At 51.2% G+C, this 25,494-nt stretch overlaps 1 protein-coding gene across 1 annotated transcript in view; it reads left to right on the top strand.

The window, feature by feature from the left end:
* NRG2 (neuregulin 2) overlaps positions 1–25,494 on the top strand; it is a 241,148-nt gene that overhangs the window by 194,913 nt on the left and 20,741 nt on the right. Inside the window, exons 3-5 of the mRNA XM_077897475.1 lie at positions 9,238–9,409; positions 14,722–14,840; positions 24,134–24,254. Coding sequence (XP_077753601.1) covers positions 9,238–9,409; positions 14,722–14,840; positions 24,134–24,254 — 412 coding nt within the window. The remainder of the gene's footprint in view (positions 1–9,237; positions 9,410–14,721; positions 14,841–24,133; positions 24,255–25,494) is intronic.

The following is a 25,494-nucleotide window of genomic DNA, read 5'->3' as shown; positions in this document are numbered from 1 at the left end:
CTCTGTATAGAGCTTTCTCTTCCTCCCTTCCTCTAAAGGAGGCAGAGAGCGGTTTACAGATGAGTCAGCTGAGGCCCAGAGAGGCCAAACCACTTACCTAAGAGCAGAAGCTGGGAAATCGGGAGATGGAGACAAAGAGCTAAACTGCAGTGTTCCCAGCTAGCTGCTCTTCCCTCTCCTGCCGTGCTGCTGCCGCTGTGCCTCATCTGTGCTAACTCTGGGTGTCTGTGCCCCAAGTACTGGGAGGAACCCAGGGAGACTGCGTGTCTGTGCTGAGTACCAACTGCTGCCCAGCAATGGGCACCTCTGCCCTGTGAACCGTGTCTCCCAGACGTAGGTGACATCTCTTGACACCCCCCCCAAAAAAATCTCTGCTACTCATGTTCCCGCATCTCAGACCCGAGCCCCCCCTGGAGGCCAAGCATCTCTGCCGTGGTGGAGCCCCAGGGAAGCCAGCGTTTCTGTCAGGGTGCCTGACTTCTGGTGGAGGGGGTAGAGGGGCCAGGGAGCCTGGTGGTCAGGCCAGGCATGTTTATGCTCTGCACATGTACCATAGGGTTGGTATAGGATGGGTGCTCCTAGATGAGCAGGAGAAGCTCTAAGGTGGGAGCGGTCTCTGGTGGTGTTGGAACTCCCAAGCTTTGTCTCCTCCTCCTCCCTCCCTCCTCCTCCCTCTGTACTGGCCCTTCTGGAACAGGCTCTGCCTCCCCTCTTAGCTCCCTTCCCCAGATGGCCCTGGCCCTGGTTCTCCACCTTGTACTGAGGTAGCTGGTGTAGAGCTGAAAGCCCATCAGGCCTGGGCTGGTTCTCACTGATACAAGGAAATGGTCCCCTGTGAGGCTCTGCTCCCTGCCAGTATCAGTGGAGCCCTAGGCAGGAGGCAGAGCCCGAGTCAAGGGCAGGAGCCATGTTGTGTGCCTCAGCACCATATCCCTAATGCCAGGTAGGTAGGTGCCTGATACATCAGAAGGATCATTAGAGGTGGGCATTTGTTGGATGGTTGTGAGAATAGGGCAGGGCAAGCCCAGGCACCAGGCTGGTTGGCTGAGGAGATGTGGCTCAGCCAAGAGGCCCAGCAGGGCACACACTCCCTTTGGAGGGCCTGGCCTGTGAGTATGAATGGCTCTTCTGCGGGCCACAGGGAGGATACCTGGCTACCTGTTTCACAGAGAAGGCTCTCTGTGCCCATTTAAACCAGCTGCATTTTTAGCTGCTCTTTTCTTTCTCATTTGAACTTGGAGTCTGTAATTAACCTCCAATAGGCTGCAGTCACTTTATGGATAGGAAAGGGGTGGGGAGGGGGCCAGCCCGCAGCCAACCAGCAGCGTGACAGTGGGAGACTTTGATGCCAGGCAGGCTGGCCGCATTGTCTCCAGGTGTTGCCCTGCAAAGGGGACTGCTCAGCCTTAGTCATGAGGTGAGGATCATTAACCCTTTTAAGAGTCCGCTCCCCCTGCCACCCCCCCCCCCGCCCCAGTTGCTAGGAGGGAGGCTGGGTCAGGTCCTCCCCGGCTGGGCTGCCTGGCTCTGTCCTGGGCGTCTGTCTTGCCCTCAGATCTCAGCAGGCTCCGCACCCACCGCCCACTACCGAGAGGAATGAGGTCAAGCTGCTGGCAGCAGCGGTACCTCCTGGCCTCGGGGCTGGGATGTGGGAATAGAGCAGTCCTGACTGTTGTTGCTGTTGTTATCTTCAGTGTGACGCTTGGTAGGGATTCCCTCTTGAGCAGATACAGGCTGGATGCCCTGGCTTGGCATCAGGTGATAAGGAAGCAGAAGCCACCAGATACCCCATGTGTGGCCCAGCTTGTGGCAATTGTGATCTATCTTAAGGTTCTACAGGACCCATCCTCAAGGGAAATCTCTCTGTGGCAGTCTGGGTCATCCTTGAGAGATCTTCCTCTTGTTATTGTAAAGCTGCCAAAGGAGATGTTCCCATATCCCCACTCCAGAGAGCCCTAGTCCTGCTGCTTTGATGGGCACTGTGCCAGGAGGAAGGGAGCTGGCTGGCTGAGGAGCTCTCAGGGAGCATGAAAGCTCAGCAGAGAGGGCTGGGTCCGCAGAGGAGACCTCAAGGGAGGTAAAGGGAGGGCTGCTCAACATCCAAAGGCCACCTAGGCCATCAGCTTGCTGCCTGCCCTTCCACCTACGAGCAAGGAGCAGCCACAGGGAAGCAGGGTATCAGTGACCGTCTTGGGACCTCCTTTGTTGTACACACAGACCCCCCTCTTCTACCTGATGTCTCTCATCTGTGTGCCGGGGGGCCTTTGAGCATCCTTTCTCTATGTGGGGAAATGCAGACTCTCGGGACTGTGGCTCCTTCCTTTGGCTATAAAGCTGAATTTGCAGAGTTTATTATAGTATTGTTAACATTAGCAAAATGTTGGAGACAACCTAACCAATTCATCTGAACAATGAGACATTATATGACCATTAAAATGATTTAGATTTGTATTTCTAGATTTGGGAAAATGTTTTTACAATATATTTACTAAAGAGTCGGGTATAAAACATTTTAGAAAAGTCTTGCAGGAGGTACTTGAAAATGTTGACAGTGGTTTTTTCCCTGGTGGTAACTGAATGGGTTTAAAGTGCCTTTCTTTTCCCTTACTTGTATAATTTTCTACAATAAAAATGTATTTCTTATGTAACAAAACAATAACAGAGAGGGACAAACTAAACTCCTTGAGGGGTGGGAGGGGTTGCTTCTTACATGGCCAGATCATTTCTGTCCAGGACAAAGCACAGAAACTGGCCTACAGTAGGCACTCAGTAAACACACGTCAACTGACTTGGAGTGCGTGCCTGCCCACTGGGCTGCTCCAGCTCTTCCCCTGACAAATCCTATCCAAACCAGGAAGCCTATTCCTCTGCTTGTTTTAGCTCTGCCCCAAGACCTTCTTGGGACACAGTACCATGATCTCCGTATCTCACAACAGCTTTGCATTTTGGGTCCTCAGCCATATCACCATCAGACAATACTATATCAGCCATCAGACAATACTAGATCCAGCTCAGAAAGAGTGTCCAGGCAGGAGTCAGAGCTGACCCACTCATGTCTTAGGCCCCATAAGCACTACCTCCCAGTCCTCAAAAGTCTGCTGTGTGAACAGCCTCTTTCGCCTAGTCCTGGGTGTCTCAAGGGGCTGGTACTGGATTCAGAAGCTGGAAGCCACAGTGGAAGAAGCAGTGGTGGCTCAGTGTAAGAATGACCTTAAAATGTACAAAGTAAGATCAAGTTATTGCCTGACTTGTAAGCCTCTGATATTTTCCCATCGTATTTACCAAACAAATCTGGGCCATCTTGGAGAGCTTATCCATGCCTCTCACCATAGAAAGCCTAAGGAGGCTCTGGGCCCAGGAGTGAGAGTACAGGGGTCCTCTGGGTGTTGTTCTGAGTGCCACCTCAAGGGTCTTCTTTTTCCCGTCTCCTGAGCTCCTTCCCCTCCCCTCAAGGGACTTGCCTGATTGAAAAAAAAAAAAAAATGCAGCCTGTTCTCAGGGTCCTATTCCCTTTCAAAAAGCACATCTTTGGCTTTCAGAGAGCTGTGAACTAATATTTCTGTGAACAGGGACCAGGACTAGACACCGTTAGAGCAGGGGGCATGGTTTTTAGTATCTCAGATGAGTCTTGTGAGGAACTGTTAATAGATGTGAAAGAAGACTCTTTGTAAAGAAGGTGGGGAAAAAAAAGAATGTGGCATGATTCAAGTGTATGGTTATTTTTATTTTACCATCCTTTAAACCAGTCCTGTTGAATAGGACTATAATGCAATCCAAATAGGCACATAAGAAGTAAAAAAAAAAAAGGGGCGGGGGGGCAAAACAAATCCAGACTTCTTGGCTGGCTCATACAGCCTCACATTGGTCATGGGGTCTGCCTCTCTAGGGTCCTCTCTTACTACCCCTACCTTCCAGAATCTTCCAGCCACATGGGCCTCTTTTAGCCTTTGAACTCACCAAGCTCATTCCCACCTCGAGATCTTTATCCAGCTACTTATTACTGCCTCATGGTCCCTATTGATTATTTGCTGTTGTCTATCCTCCTCCCTAAAACTTGAGTTCTGCGGGGCAACCCAGGTGGCTTAGCGGTTTAGTGCCGCCTTCAGCCCAGGGCAGGATCCTAGAGACCCAGATCAAGTCCCATGTCAGGCTCCCTGCATGGAGCCTGCTTCTCCCTCTGCCTGTGTCTCTGCCTCTCTCTCTCTCTCTCTCTCTCTCTCTCTCTCTCTGTCTCTCATGAATAAATAAATAAAATCTTTAATTAAAAAAAAAAAAAAAACTTGAGTTCCCTAAGAGCAGGAATCTTACCTGTCTTGGTCACTACTGTATATTAGGACCCAGAACAGTGCCTGGCATGCAGTAAGTTGAATGAATGAACAAATGAGGAACAAGTGAACTAGATGGGGTTGTTCTGAAGTGAGTATACTATCAAGAAGTGGCTGTCAGGTCACAGAGGATTCTCACCAGACAGAGTAGGCTCCTTATGATCTGTAATGCGATCCTGGATTTTCTACTGGGGACAAGGAATGCCTTTGCAGCCCCCAGTTCCTCAGGCTCCCTAAAATGAGGTCATGCCTGCTGTTTCTGGGGTCAGTCTGTCACCATGCCCTCCCCATCACCATCACCATTAGCAATGGTCCCAAGCTCCATGCATAGTATTGTATCAGGACTCGTGTCAGGGGGATCCCTGGATGGCTCAGCGGTTTAGCGCCTGCCTTTGGCCCAAGGCGCGATCCTGGAGTGCCAGGATCGAGTCACACGTCAGGCTCCCGGCATGGAGCCTGCTTCTCCCTCCTCCTGTGTCTCTGCCTCTCTCTCTCTCTCTCTCTCTCTGTATATCATAAATAAATAAATCTTTAAAAAAAAAAAAAAGGACTCGTGTCAGGAAACAAGGTAGTAGAGTGACTACCATTTCTTCCCACCATGTGGGTGGAAGACAGGAGGCCCCTTGTCTTAGAACTGCAAGAAAGGTCAGTACTCCCCATGCGGTGGGGGGAGGCACTCTAGAACTTGAGAGGAGCTCTCTATGTCCCCAGTTAATGAGAAGGAGGAGGAGACTAGTTGGAGGTCACTAGTTGATCAAAAGGTTGTTAGATCACCAGGTGTCAACCCAACTTTAGAGGAAAGCCACCCATGAAGATGTTTTTAGTTTGGCACCAGTCCTTGAACTGTATACTTACAATATGTGCACTTTCCTTTATGCTATATATCATATGTCTTTAAAACCCACACACCTGGACCTGCTTTCACGGGTTCTGCTTCAGAAGATCTAGGATATGTTCCAGGCACCTACATAATTCTTAAAGCTTCCTCTGTGGTTCTCAGTAGCATCTAAGGTTAAGAAGTATTGATAAGAAGTATAGGGATCCCAGAGAAAGCAGATGAAGGAGAGTGTGATGTACGTAGGGGGCAAGGATGCTGAGGCAGGACTTTAGTCACACTTAGAATAATGATATTCCAGAAAGTCCAACAGACTAATAGGTTGATCAACACATAAAACCTCTGGGTGTCCAAAAAAATACCCCAAAACCAGCATTAAAAATTGTAAGAAGCAGGTAATTAGGGAAAAAATATATATAGCAAAAGGTTAATAGCCTTGGTATTTATTTTAAAAACCTCTTACAGATCAATAAGATGAGCACCCAATAGAAAAACAGAGTACAGACATGAACAGGCAGTTCAAAAAGAAGAAATACAATGAGACAATACATTTATGAAAAGTGGTCAGCCTCACCAGGAATCAAATAAATGCAAACTACAACAACAAAGAGACGTTATCTTTTGCCTAGCTAATTGGCGAAGATTAACTATGTGATAATACCTCATGTTAGGGAGGGTGTGGAAAAAACAGGCACTGTCATTCACCAGTGGGAGTGCAAATTGGTGCAACCTTTCCAGAAGGCAATTTGGCAATGCTTAAAGCTGAGGAAGATCTCATACCCTTTTGATGCAGCAATTCCACTTTTAGGAAGATTGCCCTAGGAAATTATTGTAGATAGTAATAAGCAGTAATAGCTAACCTTTGTTAAATGCTCTGTGCAAGCCAAGCTTTATGTGCATTGTTTCAGACAATCCTTACAGCTGCCATCCCATGAGGTCAGAGCTGTGATGATTACCCGTATTTCACAGATGAGGAAACTGAGGCACAAAAGGATTAGGTCAGCGACCTGAGGACAAAAAGCTAAGTAGCAAAGCCTGGTTTTGAATGTAGGCAGTCTGAGTCAAGAGCCGCACTGCCTGTCCAGCAGTACATGCTAGATGTGTGCGAAGGATGAACACTGTGTGTCCTAGCTGGGCACACTGAATATATGTACTGGATGAAGCTGGGCCTGTTTGTAATGAGGTGGCAGTGGGGAGAAAACATGCTGAATACTCCAGGAGAGGAACTGGTTACATCAATTATGGCACACCAATAAAGGAATATTATGCAACCATGAAAATGTTTAAAAATATGTGTGTGAATACTAGAGTTTTTTGTCTAGGCATAAAATGTCTCTGAAATGATATAAAAGCAACTGATAAAATTGATTGCCTTCTGCAAAGGCAACTGTGTGACTGTGGTCAGAAGTTAGAGGGAGACTTTTTTTTTTTTTTTTAAGATTTTATTTATTTATGAGAGACAGAGAGAGAGGCAGGCAGAGACACAGGCAGAGGGAGAAGCAGGCTCCATGCAGGGAGCCCGACGTGGGACTCGATCCCGGGTCTCCAGGATCACAGCCTGGCTGAAGGCGGCGCTAAACCGCTGAGCCACCCCGGCTGCCCAGAGACTTGTGTTTTAAGTCAGAAAGCCTTTTACACTTCTTGGATTTTGAATTATGTGAAGATATTATTAAAATATGTGTGGATAGATGATAGATACATAGATAGATAAAATGATAGATGATAGATAGATAGATAGATAGATAGATAGATAGATGATAGATAGACCAACGCCAGTTAGGTTATAGAGCTATTCCATTTAACTTTATTTCCTTGCAATTCTATAAGAGTTCTGAGAAAAAAAGTTGTGAGACCCTTTTTGGGAAATCATACCAAAGTCAGTGATGATACTTCGTTAACTCTCTTGACCTACCTGCTCCCCAAATTGGTTTGTTCATGGAACCCTTTTCTCAAGTAATGTCTATTTATTATCATCTCTCTGGATATTCACGTCCCATAGACATTAGTGTGGGAAATGCTGTTGCTAATAATCAAGGCCAAGCTCAAAGGCTTACATTTCTTTCATTTAATGAAAGAAATGTGTTACTGATGCTGATCCCATTTATTTACAATGCACGTGTATGGGTGTGTATCTTACTTCTGGGTAAAATTGAGTATTTTTATTTTCTTTTATACATCTGTATTTTTTAATTTTCTAGAACGAACAAAGCATTTCATAAGCACTGTCGTTTTTTTAGTCTATGTAATATCATTTTTGAAGCTTCAGGAGCTCTTTCTCTTTCTGCTCTCTCCCCCCAGGCACCTTCTCCCATCTACTGCCTGCTTCTAAGCAGCCATGCAGGGGTAGGTTCTGTGAGGGAGCCCTGGCGATAGCCAGGCCCTCTTGGCTGCCTTCCTCCAGAGTCAGCCGAGACGGGACCGTTCATTCCCGAGACAATTCCCTGGCCCTAACAGACCCTCCCTTCTGCTGATGGAAGAATTTCAGTTATTTTCTCCATTCCCCCAAAAGAGACACAGGCTGTAAAAGCAGACACCAGCCTGCTACAGGCCCATTGTGTTGCAAACACAAATACCTGTGCTTTGGATCTGCTCTGTAGCTGCCTGGCTGCCTGGCTATGTGACCTTGGTCAAGTTTCTTAACCTCTCTGAGTCTCATCTTCCCCATCTATGTCGGCAATGACACTTGCCTCACAGAGCTCAGGGAGCAAACGAGAGCATGCATGAAAGCATTGTGTAACCTATAAAGGGCTGCCCAGTGGAAATTATTACATACCTCAGCAGGAAACATGGGCTTGCCCTTACCTTCCTGAGAACAGAGTACTTTTTCCTTTTTTTTTTTTTTTGTTGTTGTTGTTGTCAAGGGGAGGGCAGCAAAGAAATGAAGCATGGGAGACCTGGGCATGTGGAAATAGAATTCTGTGTAAGAAAAATAGGAGAAGGGCCACCTGGGTGGCTCAATGGTTGAGTGTCTGCCTTTGGCTCAGGTCGTGATCCCAGGGTCCTGGGATCGAGTTCCACATCAGGTTCCCCTCAAGAGCCTGCTTCTCCCTCTGCATGTCTCTGCCTCTCTCTCTCTCTCTCTGTCTTTCATGAACAAATAAATAAAAATCTTTAAAAAGAGAAGAGAGAGGAGAAGAGAAGAGAAGAGAAGAGAAGAGAAGAGAAGAGAAGAGAAGAGAAAGAGAAGAGAAGAGAAGAGAAGAGAAGAGAAGAGAAGAGAAGAGGAGAAGAGAAAGAAGAGAAGAAAAGAAAAGAAAAATGGGAGAAGCTGCTGAGCCTAGCATTTGCCTGGAGCCCTAGTGGGGCCTGTGTCCCCCAGTATAGCCCCAGGCCTTGTCCTCCAGATGGCTGCTCCACCTGACCCATTCACATCAGCCTACCTCTCCAGACCATGTGATTCTCCTAAGCCACAATGCTGACTCTGCCTGGCTCACCTCCCTTCCTGCCACTCCTAGGGTCTTAGCATCCCTTAGCTCTTGACTAAGTTAGCTCTTCCCCCAATCTGGATTGAGGTCCTTCCTCTGGTTTCAGCACCTCCAAGCCTCCAGGGGCCATGCTGTGATGCTAATGCCAGGTTACGGCCCTTCTGCCAGACCGACCTCCCTAAGGGCAGGAGCTGTGTCTGTCATCTTGGTCCTCCTGTGTCCTCTGGGCCCAGCCTAGGCCTGGGCATCTGGGACAGGAGTTAGATCATGAGCATCTGAGTCAAGGGGATCTGGGTTTGAATTCCCAGTTCACCTGGAGAAAGTGACTTCTGCATTCTTAGCCTCAGTTGTCCCCATCTGTAAAGGGGTTTCATCATTGCAGTGAACTCGTGGGTTTCTTTTCCTAAGCTAATGTTTCGAAAGCCCCAAGTATCATTGCAAGTGTGAGGGAAGCTTCATAGGTAGTAGCTACATTGACACCACCGCGGACCCTCTGTGAACAGTAATTGAACTGAACTGGGAAATGACACCAGGAGGGTAGGCTCCCCAGGCCACCCTTCCACCTCCTGAAGACAGTGGCCTTCTTTCTGCTGCTTGTGCTTGGCACTGCACCCCTGCCACTGTGCTCACCTCCCTGCCTTGTACCCCACAGCCACCCGGCCCAAGCTGAAGAAGATGAAGAGCCAGACCGGACAGGTGGGTGAGAAGCAGTCACTGAAGTGCGAGGCAGCAGCGGGCAATCCTCAGCCCTCCTACCGCTGGTTCAAGGATGGCAAGGAGCTCAACCGCAGCCGGGACATCCGCATCAAGTATGGCAACGGCAGGTAAGATGCTCCCCTCCCTCTCTCACCCCTCCCTCTGTCCACCAGGCTGCCCTCACCCTTCCTGAAAAGGGGGACCGGCTTCAGTCCTCCCTCCTGGCCCTGCCCCATTTCTCCTTGCGGTTCCAGGCCCCTCTGGCTTTGGTGGTCCGGTGTCTTGCTGACTGTGAATGTTTAATGAAGATCTTTGAAGGCAATTGGATTATCAAACTCAGCTTTACCTATGCAAGTCCCCTCTTGTCCCTAAAACTTCCCAAAGGATCTGCCCCAGTGTCTGAAAGCCCCCCGTTTGGCAACCTTTGGTGAAAGACAGACTCCAGGATGCATCTGGGCAGCCCTGAGTGATGACTTCCACCTCCCTCTCTCTCCACCACCAACTCTCTTCCATCACTTCCCTTCTCAAAGCTTTCCCTCCACCCCTGTGTGCCTGTCCCTCTTTCAGCTGCTGCCTGGCCCGCTTCTACCCTGCACCATCATCCAGGGTCAGTCCCGTGTCCACTGACTCCACCCTGTCGTCCTCCATGCCTCTCTGCCCTGCTGGAATCTGCCTTCTAAATACACTCCCACGCTACCTATGGCTGTGGCTCTTGAGAGCCCTGGTGACCTCAGAGCTTCCCAGCCCCATGCCTCACTGCAGCCACTGGCATGGGTGCCACTGGCTCTGTGGCCCCTGCGGCCCCCCTCCTGGTCCTCCTGTCCCTCTGACCACTCTCTCTCAGTCACCATCAGTACTGGAACTCTCCAGTGTTGGGGGCTCCCCTCCTCTCCTCTCCTCTCCACTTGTAGGTAATTTTACCCTTTCCTAGCTGATAACCTTGTCTCCAGTTTCATGACATTTTGTTTGTACCTGAGTTCCAGACCCATGCTGCTGGCTGAATATGGGATCCCACCCCTGGGATACCTACAGACAGTTCTAATCCTGTATGGCCCAAGTCTAGTGTCTCCCCCTCATCCCCTCTGGCCCTGCTGCACCCTTCTGTGCTCCCCTCTCAGCTGTGGCAGAACCAGACCTCCTGCTGCATGGCACCTGCTCCCATGCCATCCCTGCCCACAGGAAACACTGCTCTCTGCCCTGTGTGTTCTTATCTGCTCTCCTGCCTCCAGCTTCTTTCCCTCCCCTGGGCATCCCCACTTTTCCTGGGCCACAGACCCCTTTGTGAGTTCATCTCTGTATCTAACATGTACATATTGAATATCAATGGTGTGCCAGGCACTCTGCCAGAGGCTGGACATACACCAGAAACTGAACCAGACATGGCCCCTCCCATCCTTCACAGAGCTTCCAGTCTAGCTTCCAGTACAGACTGTGGTAAAGGCCTTCACCCTTTTCTTCCAAAAAAATGTGCCTTATCCACCCAGTTTTGCTTATAGTTCTAGAGATCCACTGATCCCTGTGACTCTAGCAGGGGATGATCTTTCTAACAAGGACACATATCTGATAAGTCACTCACTTGACAGATTTTTTTTTTCTAGATTTTATTTGTTTATTCCTGAGAGACACAGAGAGAGAGGCCGAGATAGGCCGAGGGAGAAGCAGGCTCCCCATGGGAAGTCCCGATGTGGGACTTGATCCCAGGACCCCGGGATCACAACCTGAGGCAGATGCTCAACTGCTGAGCCACCCAGGTGCACCTTACTTGACACATTTTGAGCTACAGCCCAGGCCTCAGGCCCTTCCACCGCCCCTCTTCGTCACTGCCATGCTGTTCTCCAATACTGCACCACTCCTCATCCCTGTCTTTTCCTTTCCTGATCCCAGACTTGGGCCCAAGCTGTTCCCTGTGCTGGCAGCTCCCCCTTCCCCAACCTTGTTCCTGGCAAAGTTCTCCAGGCTCAGATTAAATGTCCTATCCTCTAGGACACCTTCCTGAACCCTCCAGGCAGCTCTTCTGGTCCCCTCAGGGGGTCTTAGACATGATTTCATTGCACCTCGGGGTGTTGTCTCTCCCTCTAATATGAGAGAGCTTTAGAGGTTAGATGCCGCCTGCATACGCCCTTCTGCCCTATATGGCCTGGCACAGATCTGCTTTCAGTATTGAATTAATTAGAATCTTGCAGGACGAGTACTCTTCTTCTGGGTACAAGTGACATTAGGACTGGACAGGGCACCCTTTGGGTTGACCTAGACTTTAAGCAAGTTACCATCCTGGTCAGGCTCATCTGACATGTGGGTTTTCCAGTCCAGAAACAGGGCCAGGGCAAGTCTTTCTGTTCTGGGTATTGGGGACCCCTAGGAGCCTGAAGTGTGCCCCTGCCCTCTTCCTGTCAGGGCCCTGTCCCATTTGCTGCACTCCTGAAATTTCCTCAATCCACCAGTCTGCCCCTGGGCTCCCAGCAGGAGTTGATGGGGTGGAATGAGCTCTGATAGAGAATTTATAATTTCCCTGCTGTGGCAAAGAGGGCTACCACCTGCACATAAGCACACACTTCCCCTGCATGGGGGCCAGGGACGTAAGCAGGCGTCTCCTCTCTGGCAGAATCTTCTCTTTCATTCTGCCCACACTGCAGCTTGCCCTTTGGCCATCCTAGCCCTCCACCGGCCAGGCCACCCTCCTTCCTGAAATGGCTCTTGGCCTGCAGAGGCCCTCTCCCCAGCTTGTACTGTCTCTGAGGCTGCCACATTGAGGTGTCTAACCCAGGCCTTCCTGTGCCAAAAGAAAACCAGCCCCCCAAGCCTTGAGCACAGGGCCCTCCCCTGCAGAACCACATGTTCCCTTATGTATGAGGGCAAGCTGGAACAGGCCCCTCAGGCAGGCAGCATGAGGTAGGCATTGAGGAAACTGTGTGGACGGGTGGAGGATATAGCCGCCCAGATCCCGTCCCTGCCAGCACAAAACTGGCTAAGAGGGGGGGGAGGGGCGTGCATTGCAGGGGCAGGCCCAGATCAGTGTGGCACACAGGCATCGGGCCTACCAGGAAGGTGGGACCGGGTTCTGAATCCTCAGGGTCTCTGCCTGGAGCTAGGAGTGATGAGAGAATACAATGGCTCCTGCTCCTTCAGGGCTGAGGGACCCATAGAGCCCCTACCCTGCAGCTCTGACCTCAGGACCTTGTGTGCAAGTCTGGGGTCCCCTTCCTGGAACTGGCCAGATCATCACACAGCTGAGAAACTAAGGTGCCCCTTGCCATTTCCTCAGAGGAAAGGGCCTCTCCTCGAGCCCTGGACCAAGTTTCCACAGATCTCACCCGCCTCATGTGGGAAGGCCTTCCTGCCATTTCCAGTCTTTGTCCCCCAAGATATCTGTGAGCCTTACTCCACCTTCCCTGCTACACAGGATGTGGTATAAGGGGGGCTCCTTTGAATCCAGCTGTGGGTGACAGGGAGGTTCTAGCTCTGTGCCCCCTATAGCTTGACCCTGCGACCCTCAGGTAGTTACCTGCTCTGTTCCTCTAGTGTCAGGGAGTTGCTTGTGGCCCAGAAGTGAGAGAAGCCTGGTCCTGGGGCAGTTGGGCTTTGTGGCATCTAATTAGGCTGGAGCCAGGAAGGAGATTTTATTTTAGCCAGAGGGGCCTCCAGGGCTCTGTTTAATGAAGAGAACAAACTTGAATTGACAGAAGAGGATTGTAGGCAGACACCAGGCCAAGGAGACAGACTGGCTTGAGCTGGAAAGGGTTGGAGGGATAGGGTCACGGAGGAAGGGGGAGAGCCGGGGTGGGGAGTGTGAGGGGTCAGGCAGACAGCTGTCGCCTAAACATCAGCAAGGACATCACCACAGCAACAGGGCCTATTGACAAGACAACCTCATGGATCCTCGTTTAAAGGATCTTGGAGTGAGGAGGTCTGGGAAGAGGCCCTCCAGAGGCAGCCGTGAGCCTAGGACACAGGCTCCCAAAGCACAGCCCCAGGGTGACAGGTGTCAGTTTGCTGGCTCCCCTGCCCCTGCCGTGGCCCAGTGTCACCTCCCCATCCTTTCCCCAAGAGCGTCGTGGCTCTGATGTTCATCCCAGGGCTCAGGGCAGTGGTAGCTGTATTACCCCAGCTCCCATTCCACCACCCCTCCAACACACTACACATATTCTGGGAATCTGGCATTTTAATTTGGGACTAAAAAGTGGAGGAGGTTACATCATGTAAAGAAATTTTTATGCTACTTCTTGTTTCTCCCTGCGGGCCAGGCTGGGGTACTAGGCTTTATCCAGAGCTCAGATGGGCCCCTGAAGAGCACTGCGGCCCAGGGAGGGACAGGAGGTATGTACAGACCCTGCAGAGTCCAGGCACCCTGGGGCAGATGCAGAGAAACCACGGGAAAGGAGAGCTTTGGCAGGGTCTTCAGAAAGAAGAGGGGAACCAGAGCCTAGTACCCTGGAGTCACACACAGCACAACCCCTACTGCCCAGCCTGGCCCTACAACTTTCAGCATGCAGGGACTGGCTGCAAAGCCCTTTGCAGAGGGGGCTAGCCTCCCAGCCTCTGGCTCTAGGAAATAGTCCATGAGCCACTGAGGGGCCCGTGTCCTCACCAACTCCAGCTCCTCGTCCATCTCTGCTATTGCCTTGCCAGGTCCCTTTGGACAAATCCAGAGGCTCCTCTAGGGTTCAGTTTTCCCATCTGGACTGCCTGTCTACCTCCAGGTTAGCCATGAGGGTCAAGTCAGGCCCTGAGGATCAGGATCTATTTGTTCCCTTGAGGTATCCAAGCTCCTACCACATAGAAGGCACTCAGTAACATTAATTACATGGATGGATGGATGGATGGATGGATGGATGGATGGATGGATGGATGGATGAAACTAAAGCCCCTAGGAGAAGCCACAGAGTAACCTAATGGCAGGGCCAGGGTGAAGGCCAGGGAAGCCACTGGTTGGGACTGGGAGGCTGGGCACCCTTGCTATGAGAGCCTTTTAACCTGAGGGTCTGCAGGTACCTGGGAGCAGGCCTTCTGTATCTAGAGCGGCAGGCAGCCACTTCTAGGGCCAGGCAGAGGTAACTGGTGAGGCAGTGGCTGCCCTGTTTTGAAGAGTGGCGGGGGGAGCCTGAAAAGAGAGAGGTAGCCATGTGACTTCCTTAGGAGACTCCACTTTCCTCCTCCAGAAAAAGGCTACAGAGAAGGTGCAGCCCTAGAGAAGTAGACATGAGGACACAGAGATTTAGAGACCTGTGTACAGCCACTGGCTCTACCCTGTGTTGTCCCCCAGGTCTCCCTGCAGCTTGGGGGACTCAGCATTGTACCCCGCATGTAATCGACTTCTCATCCACCCTGCGCAGCCACTGTGGCTCTGTGGGGAGAAATGATCGCGCAGTGACCACTGGGGACCACAGCTAGCCTGGGCCTTGGCTCACATCTCTCCCCTCTTATCACCCCCCCCCCCAACCAGAAAGAACTCTCGACTCCAGTTCAACAAGGTGAAGGTGGAGGATGCTGGGGAGTATGTCTGTGAGGCCGAGAACATCCTGGGGAAGGACACGGTCCGGGGCCGGCTCCACGTCAACAGCGGTAGGTGGTCCCCCAACAAAGGGAGGGTTCCTACAGGGGTCTGAGGGGCAGGCCAGTCACACCCTCAGCCCTCAGGAGGCCCACACATGATCCATCTTGCACTTGACTCCCCTCCCTCCTGCTGCTGCCATATCAAGCCCCAAGATCTGAGCCGATTCAGAGAAATGCAGTCAAAGCATAAATGTTTAGCTTTGTTATCTGGGCCTGGAAGAGCCGCCAGCTCTCATTTTAAATATCCTGAAAACTAAATATTTTGAAATCAAGAGGTGGGGGTGGGGGAAGGATATTTTTAGAAGGCAATTATGGGAGGCTGGGCTGCCAAGAGCGGGGCGTCAGGGAGAGGCAGGCCCCGGGCGTGTGGGAGCTGACTGCCTGTTGCTCTGCTGGGTACCTGGGTGCAGGCAGCCATCTCCCCGGGGCCACAGCCAGGGGGCTTGTGTGTGTTGGCCCCTGCGGGCAGCCTCTTTCCAGGGATGGCAGACCCTCCTCCCATAGGTGGGCCTCTCCCTTAAAAACAGGCAGGGTCAAAACCCCACAGCACCCTCAGCTTTCCGCCTGCACCATGGCAGCTCTAGTGGCAGCTTGCAGGCAGCCTGGCTTCCCCTCACTGGGAAGTGGCCAGAGCTGCCTGTCTGTAGGCCGCATGCCTCCACTGGAGCCCGGGAACTCCAAATCCCACACGTGGCTTTCCTCCCCCCAACACCCACACTCTGAGCATTCCTTTGGCTACCTGGTTATTTGGGTTCCTTTCCAGTCCTGCCCCTGTAGGTCTAATATCTGCCTCTGCCTGCCTGTACTTTAACCAGGCAGCCCTCCAGTACTCCCTGAATCCAACATTATCTATAGAGAATGTGGAACGTTCCCTGCCCCAGGACCTTCGGAGAAAAACCTGGCACATACCCTGTCTGTCCTATATTGTGAGCCCCTGCCCCCCATTTTCCCAGCCCCTCAGCCTCCTTGTTTCCCTTACCACCGTATCTTAAAGGTCCAAGTCTCCAAGTCCTGGTCTGTCTCCTTTCTGGATCTTTCTCACGTCTGTACCTCCCACTCCAACCCTACCTCTGAGGCAACCCAGCCCAGGTTTCATCTCTATTCACCTAAACCAGAGCAACAGCCTCTAAAGATGCTTTCATCTTGTCTTGCCCCCACCTCGTGGTGCCACAGAACCAGGACTTTTTCCCACAGCCCAGCTCACACCAACCTGGCCCGAACCATCTTTCCAGGCCTCACTGTGTCAGTCCCTTACGGTCCATTCTTAGCCTTCCCCTCCTGCCCTCTCTCCCAGGCTACCATCCTCCCTGACCCCACCATCACACCACAGTGTCATTCCCAGCTCATGCCCCGCTCCCAGGCCACTTCTTGGCCAATTGTGGTCTTGTGTACTTCCTGAATCCTATTAGATCATTTTTCAAATCTCATACTGCTGCCAAACTTTCTATGCAAGCGTGACATCTGCAGTGGAACTGAGAGCCAGGAGTGGGGGAGCAGGGATGGTACCTTCTCCCCCAGAAGTGACAGGAAGAGCTACTGCTTCCTGAGAGCATGCTCCCTGCCACATTCCTTACTATCTCTTGAGCCCTGACAAACCCGCGGTGTAGCTCATAAGTTAATGAGACAAGCTCAAAGAGGCTAAATATTCTGCCACAAGTCTAACTGATGGTTAATGAGAGAGCTTGTGACATGACAATAGCTAGCAGACCCAGACTGGGAGCTCCGTGGGACTATGTCTTGCCAATTGCCACTCTAGTCCCCAGACTTTGCACAGTGCCTGGCTCTTAGTAGGCACCTGGTAAATAATATAGAAAAGGACTTATAACCTGCTAAAGGCCTTTCCTGATTCCCACATTGCCCCAGTGGAGGTACCCGGGCCCCCTGCTCTTCCCAACCTGTCCCAAGCCCAGGAAAACGGACCATGCTAAGTGTCCAGCACCTGTTACCTCCAGCCAGAGCGTGCAGACATCTTTTTGGGGCAGATATTCATAGATCCACTTCAGACTTGATATTTCTTGTTTTATTATTCGACATTTACAAGCGGGTTGCCTAGCTGGCCATCAGGAGAGCACATAATTCTTGTTCTTGGGGTCCTGAGTTTGTTGGGTGGAGAGATCACTTAAATAATTTTTTAAAAAGTAACTGACAAGAACACAGCTTAACACTATCTTAAGAAACTTATTCATTGGTTTATAAAACTGAAAAATCCAGAGGTAGAACCGGCCCCAAACCTAACAGAATCCAGAGTAGGGTTCAGGATGTCCTCTCCCACTGTGCGTCGTCTTCATTCTCTCCTACAATAGAATGGGCTTCTCCCAGGTTTGGAGACTAGAGAGGAAAGAAGAGGCCACAGCCTCAGACATCTCCAGGTTTACATCATCCCAGCCTCCCAGCTGGAGGAAAAAGAGATAGCTTTTCCTCTGTGTCACTCACGTGACTCCAGCGATGGATGCTGATTGATCTTGCTTCTTAGTTCATGTGCCCCGGGTGGCCCCTTCGCCATACTCAGGGGATACGGTGGCATCCTTGCCAGGCTGGTGCATGTGCAGAGGGCATTCTGAGAGGCAGGGTCATGGGGTGATGGCCCTGCCACAACTACACATGGGGCGCCTTCGTAGAGGGATGCTATGAGCAGAATACAAGGAAGGGGCTGCCATGCAGAACACCATAGTAGCAGCCTCTGTCCTGTGCTGGGCGTGGGCTCTGAAGCTGGAGACCCTTCAGAGGAGCTGCAGCCCTGTGCCACACCTGAGCTGCCATCAGCCCTCAGCAGCACATGCTCTGGTCAGTTAGGGAACCAGGCAGTAGAGGTTTAGGCTGGGCTCCGGGGGCTTCCCGAGGGGCTCCTTGCCTCCCCAGCCTGAGAGCAGCAGGGCAGAGCTGCAGAGAGTCCAGAGCTTCAGTCTCTTCCAAGCTCTGTCATCCTGGGAGAGTTACCCCACTTTGCTTGTCTTCCATTTCCCCATCTGAGGCTGAGCCCAGATATCTCTAGACTCTTCCCCTGCAAAATTCTAGGTTTCTGAGTTGAGGCAGAAATCCTGTACACGTAGCCCCCACAACACACATATACATCATCTGTTGCCCGGGTCAGTGCACGGCCGTCCCTACCCTTGACATGGGGCAGTAAACAGGGCCACTGCAGGGGATCAGGAGGCCACTATGGGGGGACATTTCCACAGGCAGAGATGCCCAGGCTCCTTGTTTACCCATGGAACCCAGGAGACCTGCAGCAACCACACCCTGGGGAGGAGGTGGAGGGCGGGTAGCGGGCAGCTATGCCTGCCCCCTATGACTCATCCTGAGGTGGGTTGGCTCGGCCCGCCCAGGCCCCAGGGAAGCCAAGGCTACAGTGGTGGGGTGGCCAGAAGAGAGCATGGGAGGGCTCAAGGAGCAGTGGCTGCCCATGAGGCATCGCTGTGACTCTTGACTGCCTACCTTGGCTCTGTTCCCTCAGAGCTTGATGCTCCTTCCCCAAATCAGAGCAGACCCTTCTTGCAGTCAGTCTCTGATAGCTCACAAGAGACTGCCTCCCTGGTTACCCGGGAGGAGGAGAAGTCAGCAAGAAGTTTGTGGTGCTTTTAATAAAACAATCAGCTTGGTCCAACCCACCTCTGAGTTAGAGAACCCAGCTGCCTCATCCCCAGCTGAAAGAGATCTTGGGAATGTCCCAAGGAGGCTGTACCAGTCCCAGGATATCAAGCTGGGCCTAGCTTTACCCCAGAGGGGAGGCAAATTTGACCTGGAGTGTCACAGGACCATGGACACCCTGGGCCTCTCCCTCACCTGGGGGCTTAGAAAGGCTAGCTGTTTAATCACACACACACACACACACACACACACACACACACACCTGCTTTCTTGCTCACATGTTCAGCAAGACCCTCTTCTGAGCTCTGGAGAGTCATAGTCTTGGCTCCCAGCAAAGTCCCTCAAAGTTCCTGGCAGGAAGCCAAAACCCAAACTCAAAGCATCTGCCTATTCTAATATATGAAAGAGGATAGAGAGGCAACTTTACCCACAGGAAACAGGGCGTACTGGACAGGTGGGAGGGAGCCTTGATGAAGAAAGATTATTTGATCTGGGCCTTGAAAGAGAAGTGGAGGTTTCTCCATTGGTGATGGAGAAGAGCAGTTACAGTGGCCAGCAACAGGGAGAGAATATTGCCCATGAGCTCCCCTCCTGGCCCTTCCCTCTTCAAAGCCTCAAAAAGCTCACTCCCACCAAGACACTACTGGCTGATAGAGCCCTCCTGGGCTTACCTTCCAGGCACTTTTAATTTTAATTCCAATATAATGAACGTGCAGTATTGTATCAGTTTCAGGTGTACAATACAGTGATTCAACAATTCTTTACTTTACCCTGTGCCCACCTCAAATGTACTTCTCATCCTCATCACCTATTTCACCCATCCCTCCACCCACATCCCCCCTGGTCACCATCAGTTTGTTTGCTATAGTTAAGTCTGGTTTGTCTCTTTTTTCTTTGTTCTGTTGTTCTGTTTCTTAAGCCCCACATATGAGTGAAATCATGGCATTTGTCTTTCTCTGACCTATTTCACTTAGCATTGTACTTCTAGACCCATCTAAGTTGCAAATGACAAGATTTCATTCCTTTTTATGCCTGAATAATATTCCATTATATATCACATTTTCTTTATCTGTCCATCTATGGATGGACACTTGGGTTTCTTCCAGATCTTGGCTATTATAAATGCTGGAATAAACATAGGGGTGCACATATCTTTTTGAATTAGTGTTTTCATGTTCTTTAGGTAAATACCTCATAGTGGAATCACTGGATCATATGGTGATTCTAGTTTTAATATTTTCACACTATTTAACACAGCAGCTGCATCAATTTACATTCCCACCAACAGTGCATGAGGGTTCCTTTTTTTCTTCAACCTTGCCAACACATGTTGTTCCTTATGTTTTTGATTTTAGTCATTCTCCCAGGCATTTAAAAAAAAATTTTTTTTAGATTTTATTTATTTGACAGAAAGAGTGAGAGCAGGGGAAGAAGGAGAAGTAGGCTCTTTGCTGAGCAGGGAGCCCGATGTGGGGCTCAATCCCAGGATCCTGGGATCATGACCTCAGCCAAAGGCAGACAACTAAATAACTGAGACACCCAGGCACCCCCAGACATTTTTTTAAAATCAGATTTTTAAGGTATAATTTATAGACCATAAAATTCACCCTTTGTAAAGTATATAAGTCAGTGGTTTTTAGAATATTCACAAGGTTAAACAGCCATCACCATTAATTTCAAAACATTTTCATCACCTCAGAACAAACCCTATGCCGATTAGCATTCACTCCCTATTCCCCCATTCCCCTCCTGCTGACCACAAATCTATTTTCTGCTTCTACAGATTTACCTAATCTGGACATTTCATATAAATGGCCATATATTGTAGGACTCTGGTTTCTTGCACTTACCATAATGTTTTTGAGGTTCATCCATATTGTAAAATATGTTAGTACTTCTTTCCTTTTCATGGCTGCATGATAGTCCATTTTATGGCTATACCGCATTTTGTTTATCACATTCAGCATTTTGGGTTATTGGGTCATCCAAGATGTTTCCCCATTTGGTCTTTCATAAATAATGCTGCTATAATATTCATTAGCAAGTTTTTGTGTGCACATAGTTCTCTTGGGTATATACCTAAGAGATACAGTGGAATTGCCTGGCCGTATGGTAACTCTGTATTTAATTTTTCAAGTGTTTCAAAGTGGCTGTACCATTTTACACTCCCCCCAGCAGGGTACGGGGATTCCAAATTCTCCACGTCTTCACTACCACTTGATAATCATCCATCTTCATGAATATAGCCATCCGAGGGGGTGTGAAGTGGTATCTCACTGTGGTTTTGATTTGCCTTTCCCCAGTGACCTTCCAGAAAGATTTGCATTTAATAGGAGACAATGCTTTAGTCTATGGAAAAGTTCTCATCATAAGGCCAAGTTGACCAGACCAGCTCCTGGGATGGTAGTAAGAAGGTACCTTACTCCGAAGAATCAGATGTTCACTTGCTCATTACAAATATTTGTATTTGTATTGTATTTGTATACAAATACTTGTTAGGCACCTGTTACATGTCACACACTACTCTAAACATTGGCGTTCATTGGTGAACAAGACAGACATGGACCCTGCCCAGATGAAGCTTACATTCTGGTGGAGGAGCTTGTCATTTAGTTAGGCTAGAATAAGTACTATAAGTATGAGTGTATGCAGCTAAGAGAAGAAGTAAGGGAAGAGCCTGAGCGGCCTCTCTGGGACACCGTTATTTTGAAAATCCTGGACAGGAAGACACCTGGCTTGTTAGAGGAACTGGACTAAGCTAGTACAGTCTGAAGATACTTCAAGAGAAGGACAGGACATGAAATGTGAAAGGTGGGTTGCCCAGATTAGACCTGGGGAGGAGTTGGGGGACTTTATTCTGTGGGTAAATGGAAGCCACTGGAGGGTTTTGAAAATGGAAGGGATAGATCGCTTTTGCATGTTTTAAAGACCACTTTGACAGCAGTGAAGCAAAAAGGTGAGAGAGGAAGGCAAGAGTGAGGGCAGAAAGACCAGTGATGAGGCTGTTGTGGTCATCCAAGAAAGAGACCATGGAGACCTGGGCTGGGAAGTGGTAGGGACACATGGATGGAGCCTTGTAAGCAGGTAGAAAGGTGGATGGATGGATGGATGGATGGATGGATGGATGGATGGATGGAGAAAACAACAGAGGAGAATAAATTAAAGGTGCCCTCCAGGTCTTTGGTTTGTGCTGCTCAGTCACTGTGATGAGTAAGCCTGGGGAAGCAAGTGGCCTGGCACATGATCAGGAGCCCTGCATGATGTGGGGAGACCAGGGGCCATCCCAGTGGGGGTGTCAAGGGAGCAGCCAGAGTCTCCAACTTGGAGTCTTTATGTCACCTTCACTTCCCCAAACACAAGAGAACACAGTGAAAAAATATAGATTTGCTGACAAGGAAGTGTAGAAGTGCTGCCTTGGGAGTCCACGTGTGCTGGAACAGTGTGAACTTCCATCTTCAGTTTGGAAGTCTCATTGGCGCGGGCCTTCACCACCAGCAGGGCTGGGCTCCAGTGACTTGGGAAGGCCCTGCTATCACAGGGGGTGGCCTCAAGGTACTTCTTTCTGAGCTGGGAAGACCTGTGGTCATTTCCTCTGACCCGTCTGTCACTGGCTCCCCCACCGTCCACACTTTTTGCCTTTCTGGGCCTGGGGCCCAGTCCTCATAATGACACGACTCTGAAAGCAGAGGCCGTGCATCCCAGCTGAGGCCCCATCTTCTTCCAAGAGTCATCCTCTGCCTCCTAAGGCCTCCATGAGCATAGATATGCATGTGGACAGGACCACGTATTATAGCCACAGCCCCCGCCACCATCGTCACTGCTGTCCCCTGCCCATTCGGCATAGCAGTGGGCAGTCTGCCCCCTACAACCACAGAGGTCATCAAGCTGGGCTGAGACTTCTCTGCCTCAGTCAGTGCCTACAAGAGGACCAAGCCTATGGTCCACATCACATTTTGCACCCGTCCACTTATGTCAGGCCTTGGTGCTGACTCGTTCTTCCTCCATGAGGGCCTAGCTGGCTGGTGAGAATGCTCAACCAGGCATCAGGAGTCCCAGGGGCTTGTTACAACACACCCTGTGACTCCGGCAGGCATTCCCTCTGCTCTTTTCCTTCACTCCTCCTCAGCAGTGTAACACAGGGCAGGGCAACCTCTGGTGTCCTCCTGAGCAAAGGATTTCACAACTCATAGACAAGGTCACCTCAGCTGTTTCTCTTCCCTGTCCCATTTCTGGTTCCCGGGGTCTTCTTGACCCAGAGCGGGCAGAGACCAGCAAAAGCCTCCTGTCCCAGCTGAGTGTGGGTTGCGCGTTGAGCGGAGACGTCCTCGGGGATGGGGCTTGGGGGTGCCAGAGCCGCAGCAGGCACGGCATGGAGGGAAAGTGGGAGCGGGCCCTGCCCACCAGGTTTTATCAGCGAGTTCTTCAGACATATACAGAGTGACGCTGTGTATACACTCCCAGCCCCGCGCTCCATCTGTCTCCCACATGTCTAAACACTGAGGGCGCCAAGTGCCTGCCCCCCTCCTCCTCCTCTCAATCCCATCCCCACAGGGGGCCGGTAGGGACTCTGTACCCCCTGAAGAGATGGGAGCAACCCGGGCAGGGTGGCTCACCTCGGGCAGGAGGCCGCTGCCGGGTGGAAGCGGGAGATCCTCTGAGCCTCTGAGGGTCGAAGTGCTACCCAGCCTGAATACGCTGCCTCGGGAATTAGCTCACAAATGAAAACCAATACTGGGGCCCAGACTTTTTACTTGCTTTCTGGATGCCATCCCCTGGTGGTACAGAACTTGTGTTATTTTCATTCATCGAATGAATCTGATCCATTGGATGTGCAATCCAGGTCAGCAGCCTTAAAGCCCCAGCTCACTCTCACCCGGTGTCCACGTCCCAGCCACCCTGCAGGCCTCTTCCAAGCCCACCTCCTCTCCAGCAACCTGACCTCCTGGATTTATCGCCAGGGCTGTTGAGGCCTCGAGGCTCCCTTCAGATGCAGCAGCTGACTATGTGGGGGAGGATGGGGCTGCCTGATGAGGGCAGAGACAAAGAAAACTCTGGGTGCCCACGGAGAGGGGCAGAGTGGCCTTTGTAGCAGTCCCGAGAGGCTGGTCCTCTCTGGGACAAAGGAGGAAGACATGAAAGCCAAGATTCTCTCCCCCTCCCCTGTCCCCCACCCCCACCCCGTCTCTCTCTATCTTAGAGAATGAGTATCCAGAAGGTGGCATTCCCCTCAAAGCCCAGCTCGCTTCCAGCTACCTCCTGGACTACCTCGAGATCCCAAGCAGTGTAGAGGTCTCCTCCCTGCACCCCTGTGACTTTGTTCCCCACGGAAGACATGAGGTCTCATCCACCCATGGTGAAGCCCCTAGAAAGGCAAGCCAGACGTGGGCTCTTACCTGTTAGAAGAAGGACTTTTCTGCTAGGTCCTCATCCCCTCCCAAATAAAGAAAATCTTCCTACCCTTTAGAGGTGGGAAGACATTGGCCCAGAGTACAGGCGCCAAGTGTTGCTGGGCAAACAGTCAGAACTCCTGGTGGCCTCCGCTCTGCCTTGCTGGTGTCTGGTAGGAACCACCAGACCTTCCCTCTCCAGCTACTCCTGCAGTTCCTGATCTTCCAGCTTTGAGAGGGGCCATGAAGCACCGTGTGAAAGAGGTGGTTCCTGGGGCCCAGAGGTGGTCTCAGTGTGTCACTGGCACGTGTCTCTCATACCTCCAGTGAGTACCACTCTGTCATCCTGGTCGGGGCACGCCCGAAAGTGCAACGAGACAGCCAAGTCCTATTGTGTCAACGGAGGTGTCTGCTACTACATTGAGGGCATCAACCAGCTCTCCTGCAAGTAAGTGACCAGTGTGGGCAGCTCTGGGGGCAAGAGTAGCGTGAGGCTGGGCAGGAGCAGAGGGCTCTAGGAAAAGCGGGCTTCCAGCCATGGACAGGGGGTCCCCAAGGGGTTTAGACAGGGAGGTTTGCCCCTCTCCCTAGCCCTTTCCGGGAATATAGGGAGATGTAAACTCTCAAGTGCTCGGGGCTTCTGCAGTGCCAGTTTCTCAGGCCCCAACCCACTCCATCTCCCAGTGTCCACCCTTTCACCAACAACTTTTAGGGAGATGGGGATTCCAATCTATGCCCTAGGTACTGGGCTCTCGCTCTCTCTCTCTCTCTCTCTCTGTCCCCTCTCTCCCTCCCTCTCGCTGTCTCCCCCCCACCCCTGCCCCTTTCTCTCCCAGTCTCTCAGCAACTCTCCAAACTGTTCTGACAAACATTTCCCAGGGTGTGTCTCTCCCAGCAGTGAGGAGCTTGGCAGGGTCAGGCAAAGCACAATTCCCAGAGCCTCAGTTGTGGAGGGTCTGCTCTAAATAGCCTTGAGGGGAGACAAGGACCATCCAGTGCTTGCCTCAAGACCTGGCTGCTTTCCTTGCCTGGTGTCCAGATATGCCCTGGGTGCTGCTTATTCTGCTTCAGACCCCAGCCACTCTCTATGGGGAGAAAGGACACCACTCTGGTATGGCCTAAAATGGAGGAGGTCAGGATTGAGGAGAAGCTTGAGTTGGGGCTTCTCGTCCTCTAGCCAGGCAAGGCTACTCAGCAGGATCTCCATCCTGCTCCCCTTAGCAAACAGGGCAGGTGGGAGCACAGTAATCCAGGAGGGCTTGTTCAGGTCCAGCTTGGTCCTAGTCAAGCAACTGGGCCCCTAGGGCCCCCTGAGGGAGTCTCTGGTGGGTGAATACGGAGCCAAAGGGAGAGCTCAGTGAGGGCAGCACAGGTTCTGGCCGGATCCTGAGGAGGGGTGGGAGGCACTAGTTAACAACTTTGGGTTTTCAAAGCACCCCAAGCCTAGGGCCCAGGCAAGGTGCCAGAGTTGCCCCATTCACGAGGCATCTGGGCAAAGGCCACCAGAGTGTTGGTGGAAATTCAGAGAGGGGGGCATTTGCTCTCCCCACAGACAAGGTCAGATTCAGCACTTCTCAGCTCTCCTGCCTCTGGGCTCCAGCTCCAGAGCTGCATCTCCCCATTGCCGAGGGCCTTAGCCCGAGTTCCCTCCACCTCACAGGGTGATAATGAGAGGCCGAGCCTTTTCC

Source organism: Canis aureus, chromosome 5 (genome assembly GCF_053574225.1).
Source record: "Canis aureus isolate CA01 chromosome 5, VMU_Caureus_v.1.0, whole genome shotgun sequence".
Taxonomy (NCBI): domain Eukaryota; kingdom Metazoa; phylum Chordata; class Mammalia; order Carnivora; family Canidae; genus Canis; species Canis aureus.
Note: the sequence above shows the minus strand (reverse complement) of the source record. Positions and strands in the feature narration are given on the sequence as shown.